Source organism: Odontesthes bonariensis, chromosome 10, assembly GCF_027942865.1.
Source record: "Odontesthes bonariensis isolate fOdoBon6 chromosome 10, fOdoBon6.hap1, whole genome shotgun sequence".
NCBI classification, from domain to species: domain Eukaryota; kingdom Metazoa; phylum Chordata; class Actinopteri; order Atheriniformes; family Atherinopsidae; genus Odontesthes; species Odontesthes bonariensis.
In genome coordinates this window covers 9,300,483-9,326,381 of record NC_134515.1, presented here as the reverse complement: position 1 = coordinate 9,326,381, position 25,899 = coordinate 9,300,483, and the positions used below count along the sequence as shown (strand labels likewise).

At 40.8% G+C, this 25,899-nt stretch overlaps 1 protein-coding gene across 1 annotated transcript; it reads left to right on the top strand.

The window, feature by feature from the left end:
- The first annotated feature begins 3,670 nt into the window (after positions 1-3,670).
- On the top strand, positions 3,671-24,855 carry LOC142390596 (uncharacterized). The gene is made up of 6 exons (XM_075476151.1): positions 3,671-4,074; positions 6,676-6,848; positions 9,985-10,203; positions 16,981-17,141; positions 17,228-17,360; positions 21,623-24,855. Exons 1-6 carry the CDS (start codon positions 3,801-3,803, stop codon positions 21,797-21,799), a joined length of 1,137 nt encoding a protein of 378 aa, XP_075332266.1. The 5' UTR covers positions 3,671-3,800; the 3' UTR covers positions 21,800-24,855.
- Positions 24,856-25,899: the final 1,044 nt, after the last annotated feature.

Genomic DNA, 25,899 nt, shown 5'->3' with positions numbered 1-25,899 from the left:
TGCTGCAAAAGTGTAAGTTTTTAAATGTAGTCCTTTGTAATCACAATAATATTACAGGGAAACTGCTTGAAGCCCATTCATTTATTTCATTTAGGTGCAATCCCGCAGGGGAGAAGCGCACTTGGCAGCAGTTTAAGATGAAATATAAAAACATTGTTCAAACAGGTGAGACCTCAGCATGGAGGTACCTCATTTTGATCATGTTTTACACTGTAAAATAAATACTAAGTGGCTATTTGACTGTGCAGTTATTTTATTCCCAACATAATGCTGTTTTCACACACATAAACTATGTCTTCTCATCTATATCATCCATCCATCCATTATCTATACACCGCTGAATCCGTCAGTCGGGTCGCGGGGGGGCTGGAGCCTATCCCAGCGGTCTATGGGCAAGAGGCGGGGTACACCCTGGACAGGCCGCCAGTCCATCACAGGGCCACATAGAGACAAACGAGACAAACAACCATACACACTCACAGTCACTCAGAAGGACAATTTAGAGTCATCATCTATATCATGTTCTGTTAAATAATTAAGCCTATTTAAACTAACACAGACTTCTACTGAGCCAACAGAAAGAAGGCAGATGCCCGTAAAACGGGTGGTGGCCACCACCTCTAACGGGAGGCCAGTGGCTGAGGGAATCCCCGGAGGGAATCCACCCCCCACACACGAGTGCCTTTATAAAATATAATAGGCCTATATATGTCTTTTTTAAGCCTATTCATACAAATATTTATTTGTCTTTTATGTCTTTTTTTTCTTTTGTCCCAACACATTCTGATGGTGCCGCTCAAAAAGATAATTGTCTGTCAATGCAAAAATCTATGCGCGGTCTGATAACCATCTCCGACGAATATTTATTTCTCTGCGCAATAATGCTGCACCTTCATCCACGGGGTCGTTGTCAAAAGGACATGTTCGTGAAAAAAGTTGCCTCCTACTGTGCCTAATGGACTTCTAGAAGTAGAAGAACTCGCTCTGCTGACTGAATGAATGAGGAAATCAAATGGCGTGTGTGGCTGAAAGAGGGCGGAGACAGAAAGAAACTCAAGGTTTCTTGAATAAAACCTGGTCCCGACCAGGTTAGGTTCAGAGAGTCTGTTACTCCGGTAACTGACCGTGAGGTTAAGTTACCTCTCTTTGTGAAACAGGCTAGAGTTACCCCTCTTTCTCGGGGTTGAGTTACCTCCCTTTGTGAAACGGAAGACTCAGGGTTTCCCTCAATTCAGGGTTAACCTACTCAGAGTTTTCACTAAACCTGCTACGTGAAACGGACCTCAGGTCCTGTCCAGCATCATGTCAAGCAGAGTAATCTGAATTTGCTTAGCCAAGGGAGGCTTTATATGGAAAGCTCCCCTTGATGCACAAGTACTGCTTATTTATTTATTTTTGTTGAAATACTTTATACATATTAATTCTGAACCTGACATGGGGAACAAGGGAAATAAAAAGAAAGGGAAACTAGACAAGAGACATAAAGAAATTATATGAGATGATAAGAAAAACAAGACAAAACCGGACAACTAGCCTCTACATCTGTAGAGGGACTAAACGGAAAACATCCTACAGCCTCTGTGGGAAAACCAGGCAAACATGCAAAATATATGACACGGGTCTCAGATGAATTGTGCTCAATAATGGGTGCAGAGGGCCTTGTGCCTTATGTTACTGTGCATGTGTGTGGCAAGTCAGATCCATTATGTGAATAGGTGCATCAATGGTAAACTGTCGTCCAGTTTCCCTTATTCAAGCTTTTGGGATTACTATGACCTAGATGGCAATTATCTGTGATTTACATCTCACTTTCATATTTATTGTCTGGGACTGTATCACTGAGCTCTGATGGCTTCATACAAAACATAAAGTCCTTAGTTTTATACAGTTTTAGGAATGTTTTAAAAAGCCAAAATGTTCAGCGGGTCGATGAAATAATTTTGTGTCTTATCAACAGTTTATTCAAACAGTATTATTATTATTATAAAGGAAGTGATTCCGTAAGTTTTGTCAGGGGTTTTAAAAGCTAACGAAAACTCGTTAGGCTAGCTAGCTAAACCAGCTTCTTGTTGTTGTTTTTTTGTTTGTTTGTTTTTTATTGCATAATTGAACATAACATATAAACAGGAAAATATTACATCACAACAGGACAAAAGGTAGTTACAAAAATAAAATATATTTCACCATTTTAAATTAGAGATCCATAAACAAATTAAGTGAAAGAAAATAAAAAGAAGTAAAATAAAAGAGCTTGAGGTATATGATTTAAATTAAATTATATTCTTCACATAATCTTCTTGTTTTGCTGGCTTTAGATTTTATACAATTTTCCAAAGATCCTAAATAGGATGAAAAGAGTGCTTTAAATACAATAAGGTTTGGATGCTGGTGTGTAAATTTAGTACAATGAATATGAAATTGAGCAAATATTAAAAGAAGGTTGATAATATAAAATTTTCCTGGATTTCTTTCCTCATTTTGTGTCAGACCAAATAAAACATGCTGGATGTTCAGTTTGTAATAAAGTCAATTTTGTTGTTTATAAAATTAATTAGGTCAATCCAAAAGACACAAGAGTAGGTGCAATCCCAAAATAAATGATGACATATTGTTTCATCTACATTGCCACGAAAGGAACAGTATGTGTCAATATTGATCTTGTATTTTACAAGAAGGGTCTTGACTGGATAACATCTGTGGAGCAATTTAAATGTAACTTCTCGTACCTTATTGTAATAAAAAATTTCCATGAGAAGATCTAAACCAGCTTCTTTGTTCTGGGTTTAACGGTAGTTGAGGTGACATAGCCAACCTGACGTTCAATTTGCCAGAAATATATATATGGAAGTTTTTCTGTGCCATCAGAGTTTGAATACGAATTTCTAATATTGAATTTTTACAGCATCAAAATCAGACTTTGAATTTGAAAAACCAACAGTGTAAAAAATCAATTTCTAAAAACAAAAATCAGTGTAAAAAAATTCAACATCTAAAAAAAAATTCAGTGGAAAAAAATCAACTTAAAAAAATTCAGCGGAAAGAAATCCAACTTAAAAAAATTCAGTGGAAAAGGAACCAGACTCAACATCCGGGTAAACAGGGAGAAGCAATCGATCCCCGTCTCAATTCATCCAACGGCAGCCAATCAAGTTACGCTCCATAGATCAGCTCAATAGATATTGAGTAATATCTATTACTCAATTTTATTAACACAAATGGCAAATAAAGTAAACTCACTCACCGAAGCACCATCACCCGCGTTAGTGGACATGGCTGATCTGTCCAATGGAGCGTAACTTGATTGGCTGCCGTTGGATGAATTGAGACAGGGATCGATTGCTTCTCCCAGTTTACCCAGATGTTGAGTCTGGTTCTTTTTTCACTGAATTTATTTAAGTTGAATTTTTTTCCACTGAATTCTTTTTAGATGTTGAATTTTTTTTCCATTGAATTTTTTTTAGATGTTGATTTTTTTTTACATTGATTTTTGTTTTTAGAAATTGATTTTTTTTTTTACACTGTTGGTTTTTCAAATTCAAAGTAACTCTGATGGCACAGAAAAACTTCCATGGCCGTGACGTAGCCAACCTGACGTTCAAACACCCGTGTGAATAAACTCAAGGTGGCGCTGTCTGCTCTTTTTGGTATTGTGCCATAAACACGCTGAGAAGAAGAAGATAGTCGACGAATCATGAGGAAGTGCTGGTAAATAGTCATTCTGACCTAAACCAAGCTCATGGCTGAGCTGGTTAGATAGCACGTTTCAGCCGTTAATTTTTCATTTTTACCGTTAAGCTTTCATGGCGGAGGTCGGTGACAACAGCGGCCTCCGACCTGAGGAGCAACACGACGGGACCGAGCGGAGAGATGTCTCCGAGCCGGCGAGTGACGACCCCGCTGTGGCAGTCCCTCGGGGACTCTGGTCCCTAAATCATGATCGGAGAAAGAAGCTGGTTCTGCACATCGATCTGAACAACACCATCCTGGTGTCGGACGCCGTGACGGGACAGGGAACGGTCGCTGCTCTGGATTACTTCCTCACCACCGTTACCTGGGGGAAGATGAGCAAACAGGGTAAAAACTCAGCGCTTTCTATGTCTGTCATGAAGGAATGTGAGGAATTTGTGTGTGTCAGCTCTGACAGAGGTAGTAACAAACTGTCACCCGTGTCATAAAGCATCGATATCTTTTAAATGAAATACTCTTCAGCTAGTCAGCCTTCAGAGATTGTCCAGAAGGTTTATTTTGCTTCCACCTCAACTGAATAAATTAGTTTGCATGGTTTCTTTGTGTCAATGAACATACTGTTAACACACAAACTTAATCAACCTAATGGGTCAAATGGATTCGAGGTCAGACAGTAACGCAGACAAATGTGGTTTACAAAAATATCAGTTTATTACTAAGAAATCCAATCCACTGAAAATAGAGAAGACCTTAAGACAGCAGGTCCAAATGATCACTGACACACATCCTGAATGGAGAAAGTTTAGTTTAGTTTAGTTTATTCCAAGCAAAAATAATATAGAATAATACAGAACAAGCGGCTAAGTACATTACAATTTTTTTTGTGCAAATTCAAATAAGCTTGGAAAGGAGTGGGATGAAGACAAGCTTATAGATTCCCACCCCCATTCAGTTCTTAATAAATAATAAGGCGCCGCCATTTACATCATTAGTTCTCCATCAAATGTGTGTACATAGTACAGTTGCAAAAAAGAAAAGGAAAAAATACATACACATGTATGTATATATATATATATATATATATATATATATATATACACATATATACACATACATTTCTCTTCCCCCCTTTCTTCTTCCTTAAAAAATACCAGCAATGGCAATAAGAATACCCCAAGGGTAAGGCCTGTGAGTAACTGATTATAACATCTTTTACTGTCGTACCTAGCGTAAAGTCCTCTTCCAGCCTATATTATTACCAAAATGTATATATAACACAAGTAAAACTCACACCTGCACTAATACACATACAACAAGCCTCATTTTCCAATACCACATCAAACAGAAATTAATGGTTTATATGGTTTAATATGGTTTTAGATGCATAATCTGCTGTCTGAGAGTTAAAATCACTCATTAAAATGACTTCCAAGAACAATAAGGGGACATTTATTTAAAGACACGTGTCTTACCGGGACACAAGACAGGTACAGGGATCACAATACAATTAAGATAAAACAGTTTGGTGGGGAAACTGAGAGAGGAAAAAGTTGCTCTGTTAAAATTCTGACTGACTATCTACTGTCTCAGGAATCTGACTTATTAAGTCTGAGCTCGCTCTGTTCAAAGTTAAGTATGGATGACTACATTTCAAGGATGCCACATCATAAACGTCTTGCCGAAGGATTGCTGTGATGTCAAGTATTCTTTGAAAGATTTACAGATATCGCTGTTATCTTCAGTTAAAGGCGGGGTAGGGGATCTTTTTCTGGAACATTTTTTTACATATTGCTTTAAATACTCTTCACACCCCCATTGCAACCAATTAATTAAAAGTTTTGACACAAATATGAAAAGTTTTAGTGGCCTCTAGAACGTACAATCTAGGAAAAACAGTATCCAATCATTGTGAACGGACCGTTCACAATGATTGGATTCTGATGCCGTCTATCAAACTGCAATCTGCTCCTCCCTCCCCCTCATTCCCCCTGTGCACGTACCCTGCTCCGTGAACGAATTACACGTCCAGAAGCTTGGCAGGAAGCTAAACTAGAGCCAGCTTGGCTAGCACCTAGCATTATTAAACGTATTAAACGTAATTATTAAACTAAATACTAAATACGGCAACGATCGATGCTTGCTGTCAGAACAGCGCTCGTGCACCTTCGTGCTCGTGCGCATTCATGTACTCTAGAGGCGTGCCTTCGGGGGAAAGTGAAGAAAAGGGTTGGGACTTTTTACCTGTGTATTTTCAAAATGCAGCTTCGCTGGACTCAAAATCCAGGATCTCCTACCCTACCTTTAACAGAATTATGGTTCACTTTGGGACACATTATACAGTCCTGCAGCAGTTGGAGCTGGCTGAATCTGATTTTAGTGAGCTCCTTAACTTCCTACACTACAAACTACAGTTTTCACCTCTGGGCCCACTCCCTGAGCAGGTCATGGCAAGTATATATCAGGAATATAGCGAGTATGTCAGTAGGTCACTCCTGTTATTCCTGTTAAAACCTGTACTGCACACCTTTCATTTGCATGCTTTCACATTCTCGTTAACGTAAATATTCAATCCCTCAAGTACTCACAACCAACTCCAAATAGAACTGAATGCAGACTTGTAAACACAAGGTCTTTGTCTTCCTAATCCTACTTCCCTTTCATCCTGTTACCCCACAAGAGCTCTTTGTTCCCAAAATGCTGGCCTGCTTGTCGGACCAACATTTTTTTCAAACTAAAATCTGAGGCGGAGCTTTTGTTTTTTTGTCGGGGAGCAGAATGCTTACAAATCTTAAAACATGCCTGCTTCATACTTGATTGGTTGATTTTTCACTTCCTGTTTTAATGTTCCTTTATTTGAACCCTTTTTGACTGTACTTAGTTCTCCTTTTTGATCATATTCACGCTGTTTGCAAAGCGTGCTATAGGAATAAAGTTGAGCGGAGTTGTTCATGTCGTGCTTGTTTCATGGCTTCTCTTATTTCTGCACAGGCAGCTGGGAATGGTTGAGTGACTCTCCTTCCCTGCTCCCACCCTGCAGTGACGCTGTTAGTTACTACTCTCGGTTTGGGCGGATACCAGGCTTCACCTCTGTCGCAGGCCGACGCTTCAAAGGGGTTTTGGACGAGCATCTGGAGCTGCTCCGCTGGCCCAAGGGCACCAAGGCAAGCAAGTGATGACAGAACGATGCTCTGTGCCCTGAGAGGAGGGTTGTTCCACTCCGATCAACGCAACTTTTTGTCTTCAGATTGTTCTGAAGGCCATTAATGTGACAGAAGAGACTAAATGCCTCGGTGCTATCCTAGATTCCAACCTAAACTTTCGTAAACACATTAAGAAAATGACAAATAGTATCAAATACAGCCTGATCGCTTTTAAACATATCAGAAACTCACTCTCCCGGGAAGCAGCAATAACATTCTATCATGCAATGATTCTATCCCGCTTCATTTACTGTATGACGAGTTGGTTCCAAGCTAGCATAACCACTATTAAAGGAAAACGTCGGAAAATTTCAATTTTTCTATTTTCCCTGACACCTGTCCCCCAAAATTGATTTCTCACACTGTTTTACATTATTCAACCCATCCCCTTGCGCTCCCAGATTTTTTCACTTCTGGCCATGGGCGCAGCCATGTTCAGCCACATCCGGGCATATTTTACGTCAGAAATGCAATTCTACTTGTGCAGCGGAAAAAAAAAATCTACTTGTGTGGCGGGAGTGTGCTCTAACAAAGTGTAGAGTGTAACTTGGAAACACACAATGATTGAATACTACCTGTATATAGTAGAATTAGAAATTATTTTTATTTCAACATGTATGTTCACATGTAGTGATAGTCTACAACTGCCTCGTCGGCGTGAAGGAAACCCTTGTAGGTCCCGTCCTGCGACTCATATTCATCCCTGATCGCCCACACCGCACAGGAGGGAATCACTCTTTGGAAGCGCTTACCAAGTCTCCCATGGAGAAAGTAGGTCACCTGCCGGTAGGCCTGGAAACGGTACACAAGGTTGGGCATGGGGTCCGGAAACGCCTCACGGCTCGTGGATACAACCGGTGAGTCGTTAGTATTTGGCGGCGGTGCCGCGGCTGCTGCGACAGCCACTTGTCCATCCTTATTTTTAGCCTTACCCGACCATCTCGGCTGATGGCTATAAGCTAACATAACTTGGATCGAGAGGCTGATCATGATCTGACTCGGACTCAGGCGAAACTTCGCATTCTATCTCCTGGTCTGAGTCAGACCAAGACAGTTCGTAAGTGTCTTCCATTGCTGTAGAAAAAATGTTTGCATTTCTGACGTCATGTTGAATGAACATGGCGGCGCTAGGGAGGGAGAGCCAGAGCGGTATAACTTGAATTTTAAACATTCGCGAATGTTACTCTCTCGGGCTGACAAATGTAAACAAGGTGAGAAATCGATTTTGGGGAACATGTACCAGGGAAAATAGTAAATTTGAAACTTTCCGGCGTTTTCCTTTAAACCTCGAAAATCAGTTTACAAGCTAACAATAAAAATACTGGCAAAGAAGCCCAAATCAGATCACATCTGTCCCCTCCTAAAACAGTACGAGCTACTAGACATTAGCCATCTATCAAAGCTATCAAACCTGACCCTTATATTCAAAATACTACACAGAGCTGCACCACCCCCACCCAAGCAGTTCATCCAGCCTGCCTCAGAACGTACAGTAAGAACAACCAGAACTGTTCTTCAGGGAAATTGCACCATCCCAAAAAGAAAAAGTGCTTTTGCACAAAACTGCATCTCATATATAGCTATAAAAGAATGCAATGAACTCCCCCAGCACATAAAGTCCTGCATAAACATCAAAGATTTCACCAAACAAATTAAAATGCACCTACTATTAAAACAGATGTGCTCCCAACTGATAATTATTTATTTTATTTATTTTTTAATCAGGCTTCTTAAAGACCTTTTTAAAGAAAATATTAAAGAAATATGAATCAAAATGTATAATTCGGAAATGAACAAATTAAAGTGATTAAAATAGACCCACTGGTAATTAGGTTGTTTTTTTTAAATAAAGAAAGGAAAGAAATGATAACAATGTTACTCCTTACCCAATCCCCCTTTAAGGACTACGGATGGAAAATAGCACTCCTGCCAAATCCGATGTAACCATCTTGTTGTTGTTAATGAAATGGCAATGATTTATGGTATTGCATGCTGTCCTTTAAATAAACTCATTCATTCATTCATTCTTAGATGAAGCAGTGGTAGGACTTGAGTGCAGTAGGTTGCCTATTATGGCAAGGCTTTACAGCTACATAAAATCACAAGAAGGCAATAAAATCATTCCAAAAAAACATGAAAAAAAAATATATATATTTTTAAATGACTTTGTATGTGATCGTGGTCGGGCGACGCGATCACATACAAAGTCAATGCAAAGTTGCGATTAGACGCGGATTCAAGCCGGTGGCGCGAGAGAGTGAAAATATGCGATTCGCGCGAGTTCAAAAAATCCAACTTTGGCGAAATATTCGCGCCAGACAGCCTATCAGCGTTGAGATTCTGGAGGACAGTGACGTGGAGACAGATGGACAGGCGCTGTCTGTGACATGCAGATGGGACTGCAGATGGAAATTAGCTTCTAAGCTACAATCTGGTGCAGGTCATCTCTTTACTTTGTAATTAATGTACTTTGCACATGGTCCCTGACTAAATAAAATGAAAAAATTAAATCACCGCCTTCTCCAGGAGTTCCGTCTGGATGACGGTTGCCTCCACCGGCACCCCAGGCCCACCAGGACCCAGCCCGACGACCCTCTCGGGAGGACCGGTGCCGCGATCTCTCGGCAGGACACCAACCACAGGCGCCCCGCAGCTGAAACGGAGCCGCGGCCCAGCTGCGGAGCGCCTGCAGCCGGCGTCCCGCCGAGAGATCACGGCACCGATCCTCCCGAGCAGGCCACCAAACTGGGTCCCGGAGAGCCCGAAACACCGCTGGAAGCGGCCGCCACGGAATATACAATACACGAAAAATATACAATTGAGGTGTGATATGTACAGAATGATATGACCGGATCAGGAGCGCTGAAATGCCATGGCTTCCCAGACGGAGGTCAGGTGCCAAACTCAACTCAAGAAAGCCAAACAGTTGGGCTTTCTCTCTCTTTTTTAATTTTTTATTAAAGGGTAGCTAGAAAGGGCAGACATCTTGGGTTTTGAAGGAAGCAGGGGTGCAATGTTTAATGACGGGGAGTTTTAAAGGCGAAACTTAGAACGTTTCTAAGCATTGCTGACTGCTTCCTTCCTGTGTTCCCCTCAGGGAGACAGAGAGCTGTCAGTAAAAGGAGAGGACGGACGGATGTACCACTGGATCCTTCCCTCCTTCTTCCAGCTGCTCAGAGACCTCATACAGGAAGGACGGGAGTTTGCCGTCGTGTTCCGCACATTTGGAAGCGACCTACCTCGCGTCCTGAGAGCCATGTCCCGGGCACTGAATGAGGGAGCTCATCCACTTTTCCCCGATCTGCCGGACCTGAAGGTGAAGTCTCATTTGAAAGGAGATCTCTCTCAGAGATGTTTTATAGTTACACAAAACATCATGTATTTTACATAGGGCTGGGCGCGTTAACTAGTTATTATCGCGTTAACTTGTTAATAATTTAACGCCGATAAATATTTCATCGCGCATTAATTTTATTATTGTAAAAGTCTGTTGCTCACAGGCTTTTATTTTGTAAAAGTCTGTTGCTGTCTGCTGCGGAACAGGAAAAGAAAGTAATCGGCGGATCCACCAAACATGAAGAAGGGTACGGAACTTTTACTCGGCCATTTTCATTTTAAAGTTCTTCCAGACGGCGGAGTCGACAGAACCAAAGTCATCTGTAAACGCTGCCAATATGCCGCCCATTGATTGGATGCGAGACTCCGGTTCTTTTCACAGATGTTTATTAACGCTACATCAACACCGTAGAACTAAATGTTCAAGTAAACAAAGTAAAAGACAACATTAGTTGTTGTAATCATTAAAACAAAAAGCATTCTTAGCGTTGTCGCTGGTACCAATAAATAATCAAAGTAATACTGGCCACTTTAGCCTTTAGCTTCTCAACCAACGGCAGAGTCATTCCCCAGAGGCAATCTTCACGGTCAAAACTAGGATTCTTTAACTTCCACTTCTCCTCTGCATCACATTCACACAGTTACAGCAAACACCACGAAGCATGGAGTAATAAAATAAAAATAAACTAGCAGGTAACATCAGCGTTACAGGTGCTCCTCTGTCTCTGTGTGAAGCTCACGGCGCTAACCGGCGCTACTTCCTGTTTTACTTGTTTCAACATAAAAGCACGTATTTCAAAATAAATTTTAAAAAAACTCCTGCATTTACAGCCAAGTTGAATTGTCCTCTCACCGTAGTAGTTCCAGTCTAAAATATCACTTAAAGGCAAAACACACAACTGATAGCAGCAAGTCATTCAAGGAAACAGACAGTGGAGCGAGGCTTCTACATAAAAACTACAGAAAGATGCTGATGTTAAAAGTGTGTTTGCACAACAAATGTTATGGCACTTTCATTCATATGGCAGCACATTTAAAATAAAACTAAATGCTAAAAGCTATACACTACTTTTGAATTCATTTTTGGATTTTGCGCACAAATGCGATTAATCGTGATTAATCAGAGAACATCATGTGATTAATTAGATTAAAAATTTTAATCGTTGCCCAGCCCTAATTTTGTACCATTTATTTCTGAATAGTGCTGATGCTGGTTGCGGATAAGTTGTTTCATACATACTCTAGATGCAGATTTGATTTGTCGGCATGATAAACATGCACGTGTAGTTTGCAGCGTGTTCAATACAGTCAGGCTTTCTTCTCATGAGCGCATTCTACTAAAACTAAAACCTTAGTTGGAAAATAAAAGGCACCACAATAGCTGACCCTTCGGTTAAGAGAAACGGGTTGTTTGAATGGAGAAAAGGGGAGAATTTCAGATATATTAAGACTCAAAGCAACACTGTTGCTGTAAATGAGATGGAAGGTGAGTGGTGGCAGAACACAGCAGCTGCTGTTCGTTTGAACACGTGTAATCATTCCAACTCTTAAACTTAAATTCAGACATGTGAATGTAGCTCTGGTCCTGCTCTGTGTTAAAAACATGTGAAACCAACTGCTGTTTTTGGCCAAATCAAGGTGAAATTAATTGAATGGGAATTAGCTACCATCAAGGCATTTGTATCAGCAGTGTGGACTTAAATAATCAGGATCATCCAAAGAAACCGCAGGAACCTTGTGGGAGATGTTTTAAAAAAAACAAATAGAATTTATTTTGATTTATAGAGTTTGAACACGTTCCAAAAAGAGTTTATGGAAGATACCGTTCAGGTATTGTAATGACTTACAACAGGAGATATTAACAGGTTATTGTAATCATGGTTTGGTTCTGTGAGGAACACAGATGGATCGAGGCTCTCCAGGCTGAAAATCATTGAAATGTTGGAAAACAATGTTATATAATAATGTTAATAAATTTGAAGGGATTTGTACATTTCTCTCTCCGGAGTGCATCATTTCATTACTGTGGAAACCTTTAAGCATTAAACTGCAGGGTTACATTCACACTTCAGACTTTCCTGTGCAAACACGAGGCCTTATGGCCTACTGTGTCGACTTCTTTGGGCTCATGGACATCTGGAATGAAACGTCACACAGTGAAAACGTCTGTTGTGGTCGGACCAGTTAGTATTTCAGATCATACTAGGAAGAAATGGACTAGAAGGAGCGTCCGTACTGTTCTCGGCAACAAGTCCAAAAGCCAGATTTTGTGATGGTACGGTCCAATGAACAGAGCTCATTCCCACTTGGCAGCATTAATGCAGAAAAGTTCACTGAGATATTAGAGCAATATTCGCTGCCTTGAAGACCACCTCTTTTCCAGGGACAGTGTAAAACGCCATGCTGCACACATGCCAAAGGCTTGCTGAGGAAGACGAGGGTGCCTGCCTGCAGTCCTGATCTGTACTCAGCAGAGAAGGTTAAAAAACTGAAAAATGGGATGCAAACTCCATGGGGTTTGCAATTTTTTTTTTTTTAGACTTTTTGAAGGCTTGAAATTGAAGAATGTATTTTTTTTTTTTTTTTTTATTGATGAAATGCCAACATTTCATCAACATTGCCTCAAGCTGCTGCCCACCGGCTGACTTTCTGGGTGACTGCTGAATCATTGATTTCCTGTCAGTTCATAACAAGCTTTCGGTTTGGTTTCAATCTCAAGCATCAACATAGATTCAAATGTTGTTTCAGTCAGATTTTGCCTTCCTTTCTCCAGACGATTTAGACTCAACACATCTTACTTGCCTCGTGATCTTTCGTCAGATCTATATGTATCATAAGCTGATGTCGTCAAATCTTATATCCCTATGAAATATAGAAGAAAGGCAGCTTCATCCTCCCTTTCTAACATTAAATGGGGGTAGCACTATTAGTAGCTTATTATGGTTTTTATTGATCACAAAAATTCCTTCTTGGGGCAATGTTTGTGTTGTTGCCCTGAGACATTCGGCCTTGAACATTAGACTGTCTTCTCGCCCTCGCAGGCTCTAACGTATCATTTGCTCCTCTCCAGGTGGCTTTCCAACACATTAATCTGCTGAAGTGGAAGGCATTGATTGTTCAAGAAAAGCCAAGATTGTAATGGATAAATCAAGAGGGGGGTTATGTGATAGGAGGGTAGAAGGGATGTTTAGAAGTGGACCTGTCAGGCTCACTTAGCTGCGTGGGGGAGAACATGGTGGAAATCTCCTTCAAGCCGTCTGCTGTCAGATTCTGTTCACCTGTGTACCGAGACAGAAAGAGCAGGGGTGGAAATCAATCACCAGACATGATGTGGCTGCACGGATTCTGAATACGAGTTGTTTTCCTGCCTCACCAGCCGTGATCTGCAGTCTAATAAATACATTTTGCTGGTATATAGAATACACTACAGCAGTGATACTCACTATTTTCTTTCACAAGAGCCACATTGGCAGAGCAAAATCAAGGGAAGAGCCACCTTTACCACAACATACTAAAGTCCCCTTTTGCAAATATGCATTTCTACATATAAAACATCCCACAAAAAAAGAAACAACACAGCCAATACATTTTCAATTAAGACCATATTTGCCTTAATACTGGGATGAGCGGAAGCTGGCATGCATGTCTTTGACTTTCTTCATGTTGTATTTGTAGTTTGTTGTTGTAATCATAGTGAGACATTCAAGATGAGCATGGTTTTTGCAGTGGCGGCTCCTGACATTTTTTTTTAGGTAGTGCAATTTCCCCCCGTTATGTCCATAAGTACCATAAAAGTCCATAGGACTGAGGTATATTTGTCTAGGTAGCAAGACCATTTCCCTAACTTGTTTGTGCCTATAAATTCAGATATCAGATATCAATTTTAGGCAATATCTCTTTTGTCCACCAAATGGCAACACTGAACTAGTTAAGTGACAAACTAGGGAAGTTACATTGTGAAACCTTCAAAGCAAAACATTTGCCAGTTAATAATTTGCCAATCAGTTAATATTACACCTTAACCATTATTTATTTATTTATTTTCCTCATATTGTTGCAGGATTCTATGAAATAAGTAAACACATAAGCTCTTAATGATAAGATTCATTCAATTTTCATTCTAAAGAATGTAATTAAAATGACAGCATATAAATCCAAGTCAAGTGTTTATTGAAGTTTTGGAAAATATGACTTAGAAAAGCATAACCAGTTGTCAAACATGGTTAAGTGCAGCTTACTTATGTGAGATTTCTCTCTTTTTTTAAATATAATACTGCACCATTAACAATGAATGTGTCATTATACATTCTGCTATTATTGTCAACATTATATAAACGATTTAAATCATTACAAGTCAATGACTGAGCACAAAAGGTTAAATTATTTAGCTACATGAAATGCTACCTCGAAAAATAGCAGGGTTGGTGGAGCCCTCGGTTTCATCTTTGCCTCGCATGGCTCGCTCTAAAATTCCGCAAAATTCTTCCAAACTTTCTTCTCTGCATTAGTACGACGACTAAAGGCTGAGTTATACTTCTTTTAACTGCCCTTGCGCTTGCGTCTTGCGCGTATGTTAATGGCTCGAGACGTTTATACTTCATTTTGCTTTGTCGGCGCTTGCGTGTGCTGCGTGGCGATTCACCGCCAGGACAGTAGGTGGAGTAGCGGGTTTTTTCAATGACAAGCCTACTATGATGAAAGCAAATTCACCGCCAGGACCTCTTCGAGTGATTCATGCTTCTTCTTCTTGTAAATAGCCGGTATTTTGTCAGATTTTCAACACCTTGGGGGTCTAAACGACTACTTTCTCGCCTGAAAATGTTTCAAATGTTGCTAAAGTTATATATTTACAGAGTTTATAGCTTAAGCGAAATCAGCTTTTCAGGCTGGCTGATTTCAGCTCGGGCAGGAGTGAAGTGCACTGTGTGTAAACGCTCTGCATGCTGTCTGATCGATGAGTATGTCGTTTTCAAGTAGTAGGCTTGCGTCTTTACTTGCGTGAAGTTTAGAAAATTGAGGTGACACACGCAAGCTCGCAATGGGGGGCTTGCAACCGCGCAAGGGCTTGCGTTTCTTCTTGCGTCTTGCTTTGCGTCTTGCGTTACCGACTATAAACCAGGCTTAAATGGTACTTCTTTCAGAAACACTACCGTAGTGTTGCACTCGACACTCGCCATTGAAAATGTATTGGGAGCATGATTTTTGAAAAAAACTGACGTACCATTAATGTCAATGGGAGATTTCTGGTGCAAATTCGACCCTGACAGAAATCGCCCCAAATGGGCGTGGCAACACCAGGCGCGACCTTAATCTGATTGGACAATGACATATACAACCAGTTTGCCTACAGTAGATCAGTCCCGCCTTAGCAACTAGATTAAAAAAATAAAATAAAAAAAACCTCTGTGTTTGGTAGTGCGTCGCACAAATCACCCCATGAAGGAACTGCCGCTGGGTTTTTGTGCTGGTTTTTGCCCTTTTTTAATTAAAAACCGATCCATTGTGCCTGCATCTCGCGCTGGCTAAAGGAGCTAGCGTGCAATGCGGTCAAGTGTGACGGTGGTTTAAGCGGGCTGCGTTGCCAGGTTTGACAGAGCCCCCTTTAGGAAACACCATTAAGCCTTAATTAATACTTAATAGAAATACTTAATACTACAAAAAACGCAAACTTAATAAAAATACTTAATACTGTGCAGTATTTGCTGCGTGTTATTTGAAAAAATGTATTGTTATTGTTACCATATTGTAAGTATCGCGCAATGATTATCTCTGCACTACAGCATATACGTTCCAGCATGCTAAACATCCGTCCAAGCAGAAAACATTTGCTTGGACCCCCCAGCACGGACTGTTCTCACTTCTGCCCTCAGGACGGAGGTTCAGGAGTGTGAAATGCAAAACCACCCGATTTAAAAACTCTTTCTTTCCCACTGCCATCAGATCACTGAATTCTGCCAAAGACTGAACGGACCCCCTTGGGGTCACCTACTACAACTGTATCTTTTACCCACCGTGACTACTGAATGTACTTGCAATTTTGCACAATCACAACCACCTTATTGCTGACTACTGCACAAAGACAGCTAATGTAGCGCACTACTGCACATTTATGTACACAAGCTAGATTTCTATATTTTTATTTCTATATTTATTGTTGTTGCATGCTTATTTTATCTTATCTTTTATTATATTTGGACATCCAGTGCGGGCAACAAAGTAAAGAATTTCATTTTACAGGGAAACACGTTTCTAACTGCACATATGATAATAAACCTTTGAATCTTGAATCTTGAGTTGTAGGAGAAGCAGGCGGTTTTGAACACAGCCTCTGATATTTATACTCTTACTTCGTTTAGGATTGTTCAAATCAAGTTTGGTTGTGCTGTACTCTGCAACATTGTTTTATGTCACTGTTTTATTTATTGCTGTTGTGTTAGTTGCACTGCAAATCAAATTTCCCCTGGAGGGACAATAAAGCTCTGAACTGAACTGATGACTGAAATGATACTCATCAGATTTCAAATATTTGATCAAATTGGTCTTAGTTGAGTTGGAGTTGGAGTTTGACGTTTTCTGCTGTGGTCCAGTTCAGAATATCTTTGTCATTTCGTTGCCATCGTAATCGTTTTAGAATAGCTGCTATAAAGTCCTCACTCTGGTTTATCATGAAGCAGAGCTGTTTTTCTGTACAGTATGTCACCACAGAGCTGTTTTCCCTCCTCCTTACCGGGATTCTTCGTCTCGTTTCTCCACGCAGTTGAACGTCGACGTGACTCCAGGAAAGATCCGCTGCAGCAAGAAGGGGATCGTCCTGAGCCGGGCCGAGGACCGCCTGTCCACTCGTGACGGAGACAGAGGCCTGTACCAGTACATGAGCTCCAGGCAGGGACTGGGAGGTTTCCAGGACCACTTTGACTGGTGTGCGCAAAACTCCTCGGACCAAACAGGAAAATGGAACATTCTGTGGCGTCTTATTGACCTTTTCTTAATCTCTCTGTGTCCAGGTGGGCTTCCAATACCTTCTCCATCCGTGGTGGGAAACCATTGTGGATCGACCCCTTCGACCAGCACGTCCAACACATATTTATAGATGACAACATACGGCAGAACGATGAGGATACTATTGTTAGTCCAAAGGTACAGTTGCCTCATTTTTTTTTTTAATGATTTTTCATTGATTTAAACATTGACATTTAAACATGAACATTATATCCCCATCTGGCTATAATAATAATGATAAAAATAAATGAATATAATAGAATAAAAATAAATAAACAGATAAACATAGAATAAAACAAACAAAATGATACTAATGGAGATAAATAATAATTAATAAAACAAAATTACATTCCAATAGGGTCACAGCAGTGCACAAATTGCAGAACTTGTACAGTTAATCACAATTCAAGGTTGTGAGTTTCCAGAAAGTCCATATAAGGTCTCCATAAGTGAGCAAAATTCTTTTTCTTTTTTACAATATATGTTAGTCTCTCCAAAGCGAGACAGGACATCAGATCTTTTGTCCACATTCCAATAATAGGTGTGTCTGTACTTTTCCACAATAATGCAATTATTCAACAGTCGGCTCATTTAAAAGCATATTTTATCAGATCACTTTAAGTTATTAGCTGGGATTACTCATTCAATCTTAACAGTTTATTTTAAGCATGGAAATCTTAGATTTATAACTGCTTTTATTTATCGTCAGACAACATGTGCAACACATCCCAACCTCCTAAATTATTTAGTCTGTTATAGTTTAGGTTGTGCTGCAGTTGAAGTGAAACACTAAAAAATGGCAAAGGCGTCAATAAATACAGCTTTTTGTGGTCTAAAGACACATTTTATGTAATAAGAATGAAAATAAATAGTCTACATATCACCAAGTTAATGTATTCATAAACACTAAATTAAAGGCAATAAAATGGAGTCATTTTCCCCTCAGCTGAACTTTTTCTTCTCATTTTGCTGCTATGTATAGATCATAATTGTTCTGTATATTAAGAATAAGGGTTAATTTTCTTATGTTATTGAAAAAAGTATTTAAAGGACTTGCTTTTCTGCAATGGGCAGAACAGCTTCTTGCACACGTGGGCCAGAACGACCTCAAATGAAAACAGAATCAACTAAAAAGAAAATCTATAAAAGCCAGAAAAGAGTAAATGACTCCTGAGGCGAGTGAAAAATCTCTGCTAACAGTAAAGTTCCCTGTAAAGAGATTGAATTTGCATTCGGATCTGACTAAACAGGTTCAGTGTCTGTAACAGCTGAAGGAAGAATGCCCCAAAAAAGAGAAACTTAAACTCTGTTTGCTGCCTTTTAAAACCAGAACAGGTCTCTGGATATTTTGTGTCGCTTTCTGGGACATTTACAGACCAAGCGGCATAGATAATGAGAATAATCCCATCATCCAGTTCAATCATCCACTGTTTGTCCCTTTAAAATGACTTCAGTGTGGCCCCCTGTTCTAGCATCCAGTTTCAGCTTCAGTGCATCTAAAAAAACAGATTTTTGACCCAACTTTGAGGTTGTCGGCGTCTCCGTTTGTAGACAGCTTAGCACGTGTTCATCAGTCTGTAAGGAAGTGGATGTCAGATGTCTTTTCTTCACTCTGCTCCACAACAAACTGAAACAAACTCTGTGAATAATAGTCAGAGTTGTTCGCTTCGTGGTTGACCGACAAGAGCAAAGTTTCTTCTTGAGATGCTTTACTCATAAGTGTTTGAGTTGAGGAAATATCCACTGATGTCAATCAAGTGTCCAATTTATCAGTGCTCTCCTCCACAGATTAGTTATTGGTGGTGCCAACCAGCTGCTAGATAAGTTAAGTTTAGGTTTTCACTCTTTAAATATCAGTTAAATCTTCTTCAACATTTGCATTTCTGTTTGTAACTCCAGTCACAGGATCACTGAACTTTACCACTGAAAAATGATTGGTTCTCACTCACACATGTGGTGGCAGGAAGGTCTCATTAATGAGTCAAAGAGAAAAAACCTTTAAAAATCACTTATTTTATTATATTGAAACAAAACTTCCAAGTCCTACATGGAGCCTTCCAAACGAGTCCAATGAAATTCCAAGTGATTTACTGGTGAAGATAATATTAAAGGGATAGTTCGCCTCCTTTTGACTTGAAGCTGTATGACATCCCATATTAGCAACATCATTTATGAACATTTTCTTACCCCTTGCTGCGTCCTGTGAGCAGAGTTCCAGCCTCGTTTTGGTGCTGACGAAGGTAGTCCGGCTAGTTGGCTGGGGCCACAAAAATAAAGTGTTTTGCTTCTCAAAACAATATGCGTTCAAAAGAGTAATACATTTGCATCACAAAATTGTTAGCCAGAAAAAGTCAGACCTCACAATCGCTTGGCGCTATTTTTGCCTCCCTTCATATCTATCCTTTAACTGGGGCAATCTGTGTCGTAGTGGGTCGAGCAGGCGCCCCATGTACAGAGGCTACAGTCCTCGCTGCAACTGGCCCCGGTTCAAGTCCCGCATCGGACGGCCCTGTGCTGCATGTTGTTCCCCCTCTCTCTGCCCCCTGCTTCCTGTCTCTCTCCACTGTCCTATCCAATAAAGGCATAAAAAGCCCCAAAAAATACTTAAAAAAATACTTAAAAAAAAAAAAAAGATGATGTTAACTGTAAATAAAACTGTCAATAATAAGATTAGAAGGCAAAAAAGATTTTATGTTAAATATTAATTTAGCATAAAGAGAGGAGAGGAGGATCCGACGGATAGTCGAATCTCGGATTCAGGAGGTGCAGTGTGGTTTTCGTCCTGGCCGTGGAACAGTGGACCAGCTCTATACCCTCCGCAGGATCCTGGAGGGTGCATGGGAGTTCGCCCAACCGGTCTACATGTGTTTTGTGGACTTGGAGAAGGCGTTCGACCGTGTCCCTCGGGGACTCTTGTGGGGGGTGCTCCGGGAGTATGGAGTGCCGGACTCCTTGATATGGGCTGTTCGGTCTCTGTATGACCGGTGTCAGAGTTTGGTCCGCATTGCCGGCAGTAAGTCGGACATATTTCCTGTGAGGGTTGGACTCCGTCAGGGCTGCCCTTTGTCACCGATTCTGTTCATAATTTTTATGGACAGAATTTCTAGGCGCAGCCAGGGCGTTGAGGGGGTCCGGTTTGGCGACCTCAGAATCGGGTCTCTGCTTTTTGCGGACGATGCGGTTCTGTTGGCGTCGTCAGGCCGTGACCTTCAGCTCTCACTGGAGCGGTTCGCAGCCTAGTGTGAAGCGGCTGGGATGAGAATCAGCACCTCCAAATCCGAGACCATGGTCCTCGGCCGGAAAAGGGTGGAATGCCCTCTCCGGGTCGGGAATGAGATCCTTCCCCAAGTGGAGGAGTTCAAGTATCTCGGGGTCTTGTTCATGAGTGAGGGACGAATGGAGCAGGAGATTGACAGACGGATCGGTGCGGCGTCTGCAGTGATGCGGGCTCTGCACCGGCCCGTCGTGGTGAAGAAGGAGCTGAGCCAGAAGGCGAAGCTCTCGATTTACCGGTCAATCTATGTTCCTACCCTCACCTATGGTCACGAGCTGTGGGAAGTGACCGAAAGAACGAGATCGCGAATACAAGCGGCCGAAATGAGTTTCCTCCGCAGGGTGTCTGGGCTCTCCCTTAGAGATAGGGTGAGAAGCTCGGTCATCCGGGAGGGGCTCGGAGTAGAACCGCTGCTCCTCCGCATCGAGAGGAGTCAGATGAGGTGGCTCGGGCATCTGGTGAGAATGCCTCCTGGACGTCTCCCTGGTGAAGTGTTCCGAGCCCGTCCCACTGGGAGGAGGCCCCGGGGAAGACCCAGGACACGTTGGAGAGACTATGTCTCTCGGCTGGCCTGGGAACACCTCGGGGTCCCCCCAGAAGAGCTGGAGGAAGTGGCCGGGGACAGGGAAGTCTGGGTCTCTTTGCTCAAGCTGCTGCCCCCGCGACCCGATCCCCGGACCAGCGGAAGATGATGGATGGATGGATGGATATTAATTTAGTATGTTGGTAAGATTGCCACCTTTCAAGTGGGTGTCGCTTTGGATAAAAGCTTCTGCTAAATGCATAAACAAAGTATAACAGAGTGATAGAAACTTGGGAGACACATCCCAACCTAAGCGATGAACAGGTCTTTGGTCTGCAGCATTTCCAGCTCCTCTCTGAGGCTGCTGCAGCCGTTCGATGTGCCGCTTTGTAGGACGGCCAAAAACCGACAGGATCTGAGAGGCTTCCTGATTGTAGAAGGAAAAGCATTTCTGTTGGTTTTGTGCGCGACTGTGCCGGTTAAAAGCAAGTTCCAAAGTTAACAGGCAACCGGTGTGACAACTGCAGCTGCTTCAGTTTGGTGAAGTGGGAGCCCTCATCATTCTTCTCCCTCCTTTTCTTCTCCTCTCTTTGTGTTTCTCAGGTTTTCTTGGACCCCGGTGGGTCTGGCACTCGAACAGCTTCCACCTCTGAGCTGTTTGACATCACCTTGGTTCAGACCGACCTCCTCCGGGCTATTTCTGACCCCAACTACTTCACTCAGCGCGTCCACATTTGTCTGGAAAACTACGAGAGGAATCTCCAGCAGGGGGCAGGCTAGAACACACTCCAACCCATAACGCCCTGCATGTCGGTTTCACAACCTCCAGCTTAGGGTGCGAATAACTCGGATGCAGCTGTTTCCGCTCAGACGGGGGAAGCAAACGCAACAATTAGTCCGTAGGGATTTTTAAGACAAAGATGAAGAACTTATTGAAGAATGGTAAAAGTGGAGGAAGGTTACTTGAATATGTGCACCGCAGAGGAGGGATCATAATTATCTAATGATCACATATATTGTTATAAACTGCCAGAGCGACGCACCAGATGTCGACAGTGTGGCAGAAAGTTATGTAGGATTATCGCAGATCTTAAGTAGTTTGAATATCGCAGGAATGAAGGACAGTTGGCTTATAAAAGCAGCACTTCATAGTTTGTTAGACTGGACTGTCTGCTTTGAGCTGAGCACGGACTGTGATTACAGCCGGTGACTCATCACTCCGCAGGATGACTGAAGGCAGAACTGGGGTTGAATAATGTCGAAGAGCGTCCACTGCAGCTCCACCTCTTTCATCCCCGGGTCGCCACATTTGGATCACTGAGATAAGCTTTACACGCTCAGAAGCCGAAGGTAATAACTGGATACAGCAACGGCTCTGAAGGGGATTCACATGGCAATTGGCTTTGAGTTGGAGCCGATATTGTGGTCAAATGTGATTTATCTTATTAGATAGAATCGCAAAAGGCAAAATCTTAGATGTTTAGCTGATGTGTTCAGGTGAGAGCAGACTGGGTCCAGAATGCACCTGTTTCAGCAGTTTGATCATACAAAGAAATGCCTTCCCAGAGGCACCGAGACGCATCATCAGGCTTTTGTTTGCACTGAATTATCCTCTGCAGGTTTTATTATTTGAAAACACTTTGTGGGAAATACTTAACAAGTTGCATTTGTTTGGAAGTCAGGATATTTTTGCTTTAGAAGTATATATTTATTGTTAAACTTTCTGGAAGAATTCTTTTCTCAGGTCAATTTTGAAGAGACGGACAAGAAAACACTCAAATGTGGGTTGAGTGATAGTAGCGTTGGTTTATTTTAGCAAAAACTGAGCACACTTAAAAAGAGGATGGGTGTGAATACACTGCTAATATATATTATTTTATTTAACCCTGAGTGCATTGATGTGTAAATATATATATGAAAAAACACTGGAAGGAAATGATGAAAGAAACCAGTTGAAATAAGTTAATGTAAAAACAAATGGAGCATCTAAAAAGAAGAAGAGCTCCTGATGAATTAGACTAAATGTAAAACTTGAAATTTCCAAAGGATGGAAATGAATGTGAGCGTGGTCTGTGGGTAAAACACTGAAGTGGCGTGAGAGGGTCAAAATGATATATTACACTTTCAACGTGTCACAGTAAAAAAAACTAAATATATACCTGACATCTTTATTCTGTTTTAGATAACACGATAATGTTAATAAATTAAGAAAAAAGATGGAATTTATACAGATTGGATGGGAAATTATGTTGAAAATACAATTAATTTTATTTCCTGCACATTAGAAAATTCACAATAATATCTTAATATTTATTGAAATTTTAAATTTATTCTGTCAAATTCATCTTTGAAACTTAGTGTTTTGTAGCTTTTTGGAAAGTTAATCACATTTTAAAAGAACTATACAGAAAGAACCATTTAGGAGTGTAAAAAGATGCAACATCAGGCCCAACATCTGCCATCCACACAGCATCGACTGCGAGAAAATAACTCCAGTTTGAACGGAATATTTAGTTTTTTAAAATGTCTCAGAAAATATTGAAACAGTTGTTTGAGAAAATCCATAAAATAAAATGCAAACAAATCTGAAATATTAGTCGTCATTTGGCTTCCGTTAGGACGCTTTAACCCTTTAACGTCCTGCTCTTCTATTTGCTGGAGCACATTTTTTAGTGACTATACTGCATCTTATCAAAGAAATGGAAGTAAATCTACCCAAATCATCTCTACCAGCTTCGTAAAGCTAAAAGAAAAATGATATAAACTCACCGGCCACTTTATTAGGAACACCTGTACAGTTAAACCCAAACAGCCAATCGCATGGCTGTAACTCAACGCATTTAGGCACGTAGAGGTGGTCCTGACAAGTTTGCTAAAGCTCAAACCGAGCATCAGAACGGGGATTTAAGTGACTTTGAACGTGGCATGGTTGTTGGTGCCCGTGGGGCTTTCAAAATGAACAAAAGTTAACTGAAATTTAACCTTTTTAACGCATAATTAACTTATTTTTCTTTTAAAACACATATGTAAAACAAAACAAAAACACTGATAAAAATGTAGAAGAAAATGATAAAATTAATTTACAGAGTGCCATAATTAGCTTTTTAGGCAAGATTAACGTGCACACGCTCTATAAATATGTCAAATTTAATGTGTTAACGGATCTATATATCTATAGATGGCCTCCACAGTCACCAGATCTCAGTCCAACAGAGCACCTTTGGGATGTGGTGGAACGGGAGATTGGCATCTAGATGTGCAGCCGACAAATCTGCAGCAACTGTGTGATGCTGTCATGTCAGTATGGAGCAAAATCTGAGGAATGTTTCCAACACCTTGTTGAAAGGATGCCACGAAGAATTAAAGCAGTTCTGAAGGCAAAAAGGGGTCCAACCTTTTATTGAGCTGCAAGGTGTCCCTGATAAAGTGGCCGGTGAGTGTGTTATGCCATAACTCTTTCAATTATTGATACTTATTTCACAAAGTGTCCCCCAGCCAGTTGTGAGGAAAAAAAATATTGATTTCCCCAAAGAAAGAAACAAAAGAAATTGGTCAAATTAAAAGAAAGATTTTGGTAATTTTGCATGTAATCGTTTAAAAAGACGTTACACGTTGAAGGTCTTTAGTGGAAAACAAGCCAAAGCAGCCGTAGAATACCGTAAAATCAGCCGATTGACGAGCTTAAGGTTTTATTTTAAGGTGGCGCTGACATTCATTTAACTGCACAACTCATCAATACTTGAAGTTTGAAAAATGAACCTTATTTTTCATTTGTTAACGTTCCTGATGTCAAATATTACAAAACTGTTGAATAAAATGTAATGTTTTGTTACCGAGCTGTTTTTGTGTTTTTCTAACGACAGCCTGAGCACATCTGTCTGTTACAGATGTTCTCCAGTCACCCTTGTGATGCAGATCATCCACATCTTTGTGTCTGTGTGTGTCGGGGCTCGTGTTGTTATATTTGCTCAGTTCATGGGGATTAGAACACGGCAAGTTTAAATGGCTTTTTTAAAATTTTAATGTTGTTGAATACAACTGCATTCATCAGCATCGCTACGGCAACCAGAGTCACCTGAAGAAATGAAGAGTGGAAGCAGAACTCGACTTGCTTATAAGATAAAGTGCTTCCTGCCTTTGTTGTTTGGCACGAGATTAAAGTGCAGTGCTGAAATGTTTGAAGTGAGGACTTATCAAGGTAATTCTGTTTGTACGCTTTGAAATATTCGTACATTTGGCTGCCTCAGAGACTTTTAATTTGTCTCGAGTCATAAACAGTGTGATTGATATCAGTGGTGCTGCAAGACGAGATATCAAAAGTAGAAACTACACCAGAATGATGATATGAATAGAAAGGACTCCTTTGTAGGACGGTAGTATATACAAAACTACTATATATATATATATATTATTGTAATGTATATATTAGCATATATATATTCCTGCTTTGTATGTTCTCCTGTTCTTGTTATTTTAGGCTCTACAAACCTAATTTCCAGAGAGGTTTTCTAGCTTTTTTCTTTGCATCCAAGATGGAAAAGTTTATTGGATGTGTAAGTAACTACAATTTGAAACGTTCTACAGTCAGTTGAATAACTGACGACTAGTGATGGTGTTGGGACTGAGAATAAAAGGAGCATCCACCAAAGGGTTTGGCTGTTCAGATACGGATGAATCAATGCTCAAACCTTTGTGCTAGTTCAGAAACATTTTTCTCAGTGCAAGATTGAAAGGAACTTTGGTCTTTCTGTGAAAAGATGCATGCAGTCTGGGAAAATCTCAGCCTGTAAAGGACAAGGACAAAAAAAATAAATAAAACACCGTTGGACTGTGTGACCTTCAGGCGGCACTGGAAATCAAACCGTTTCAACACTGCGATC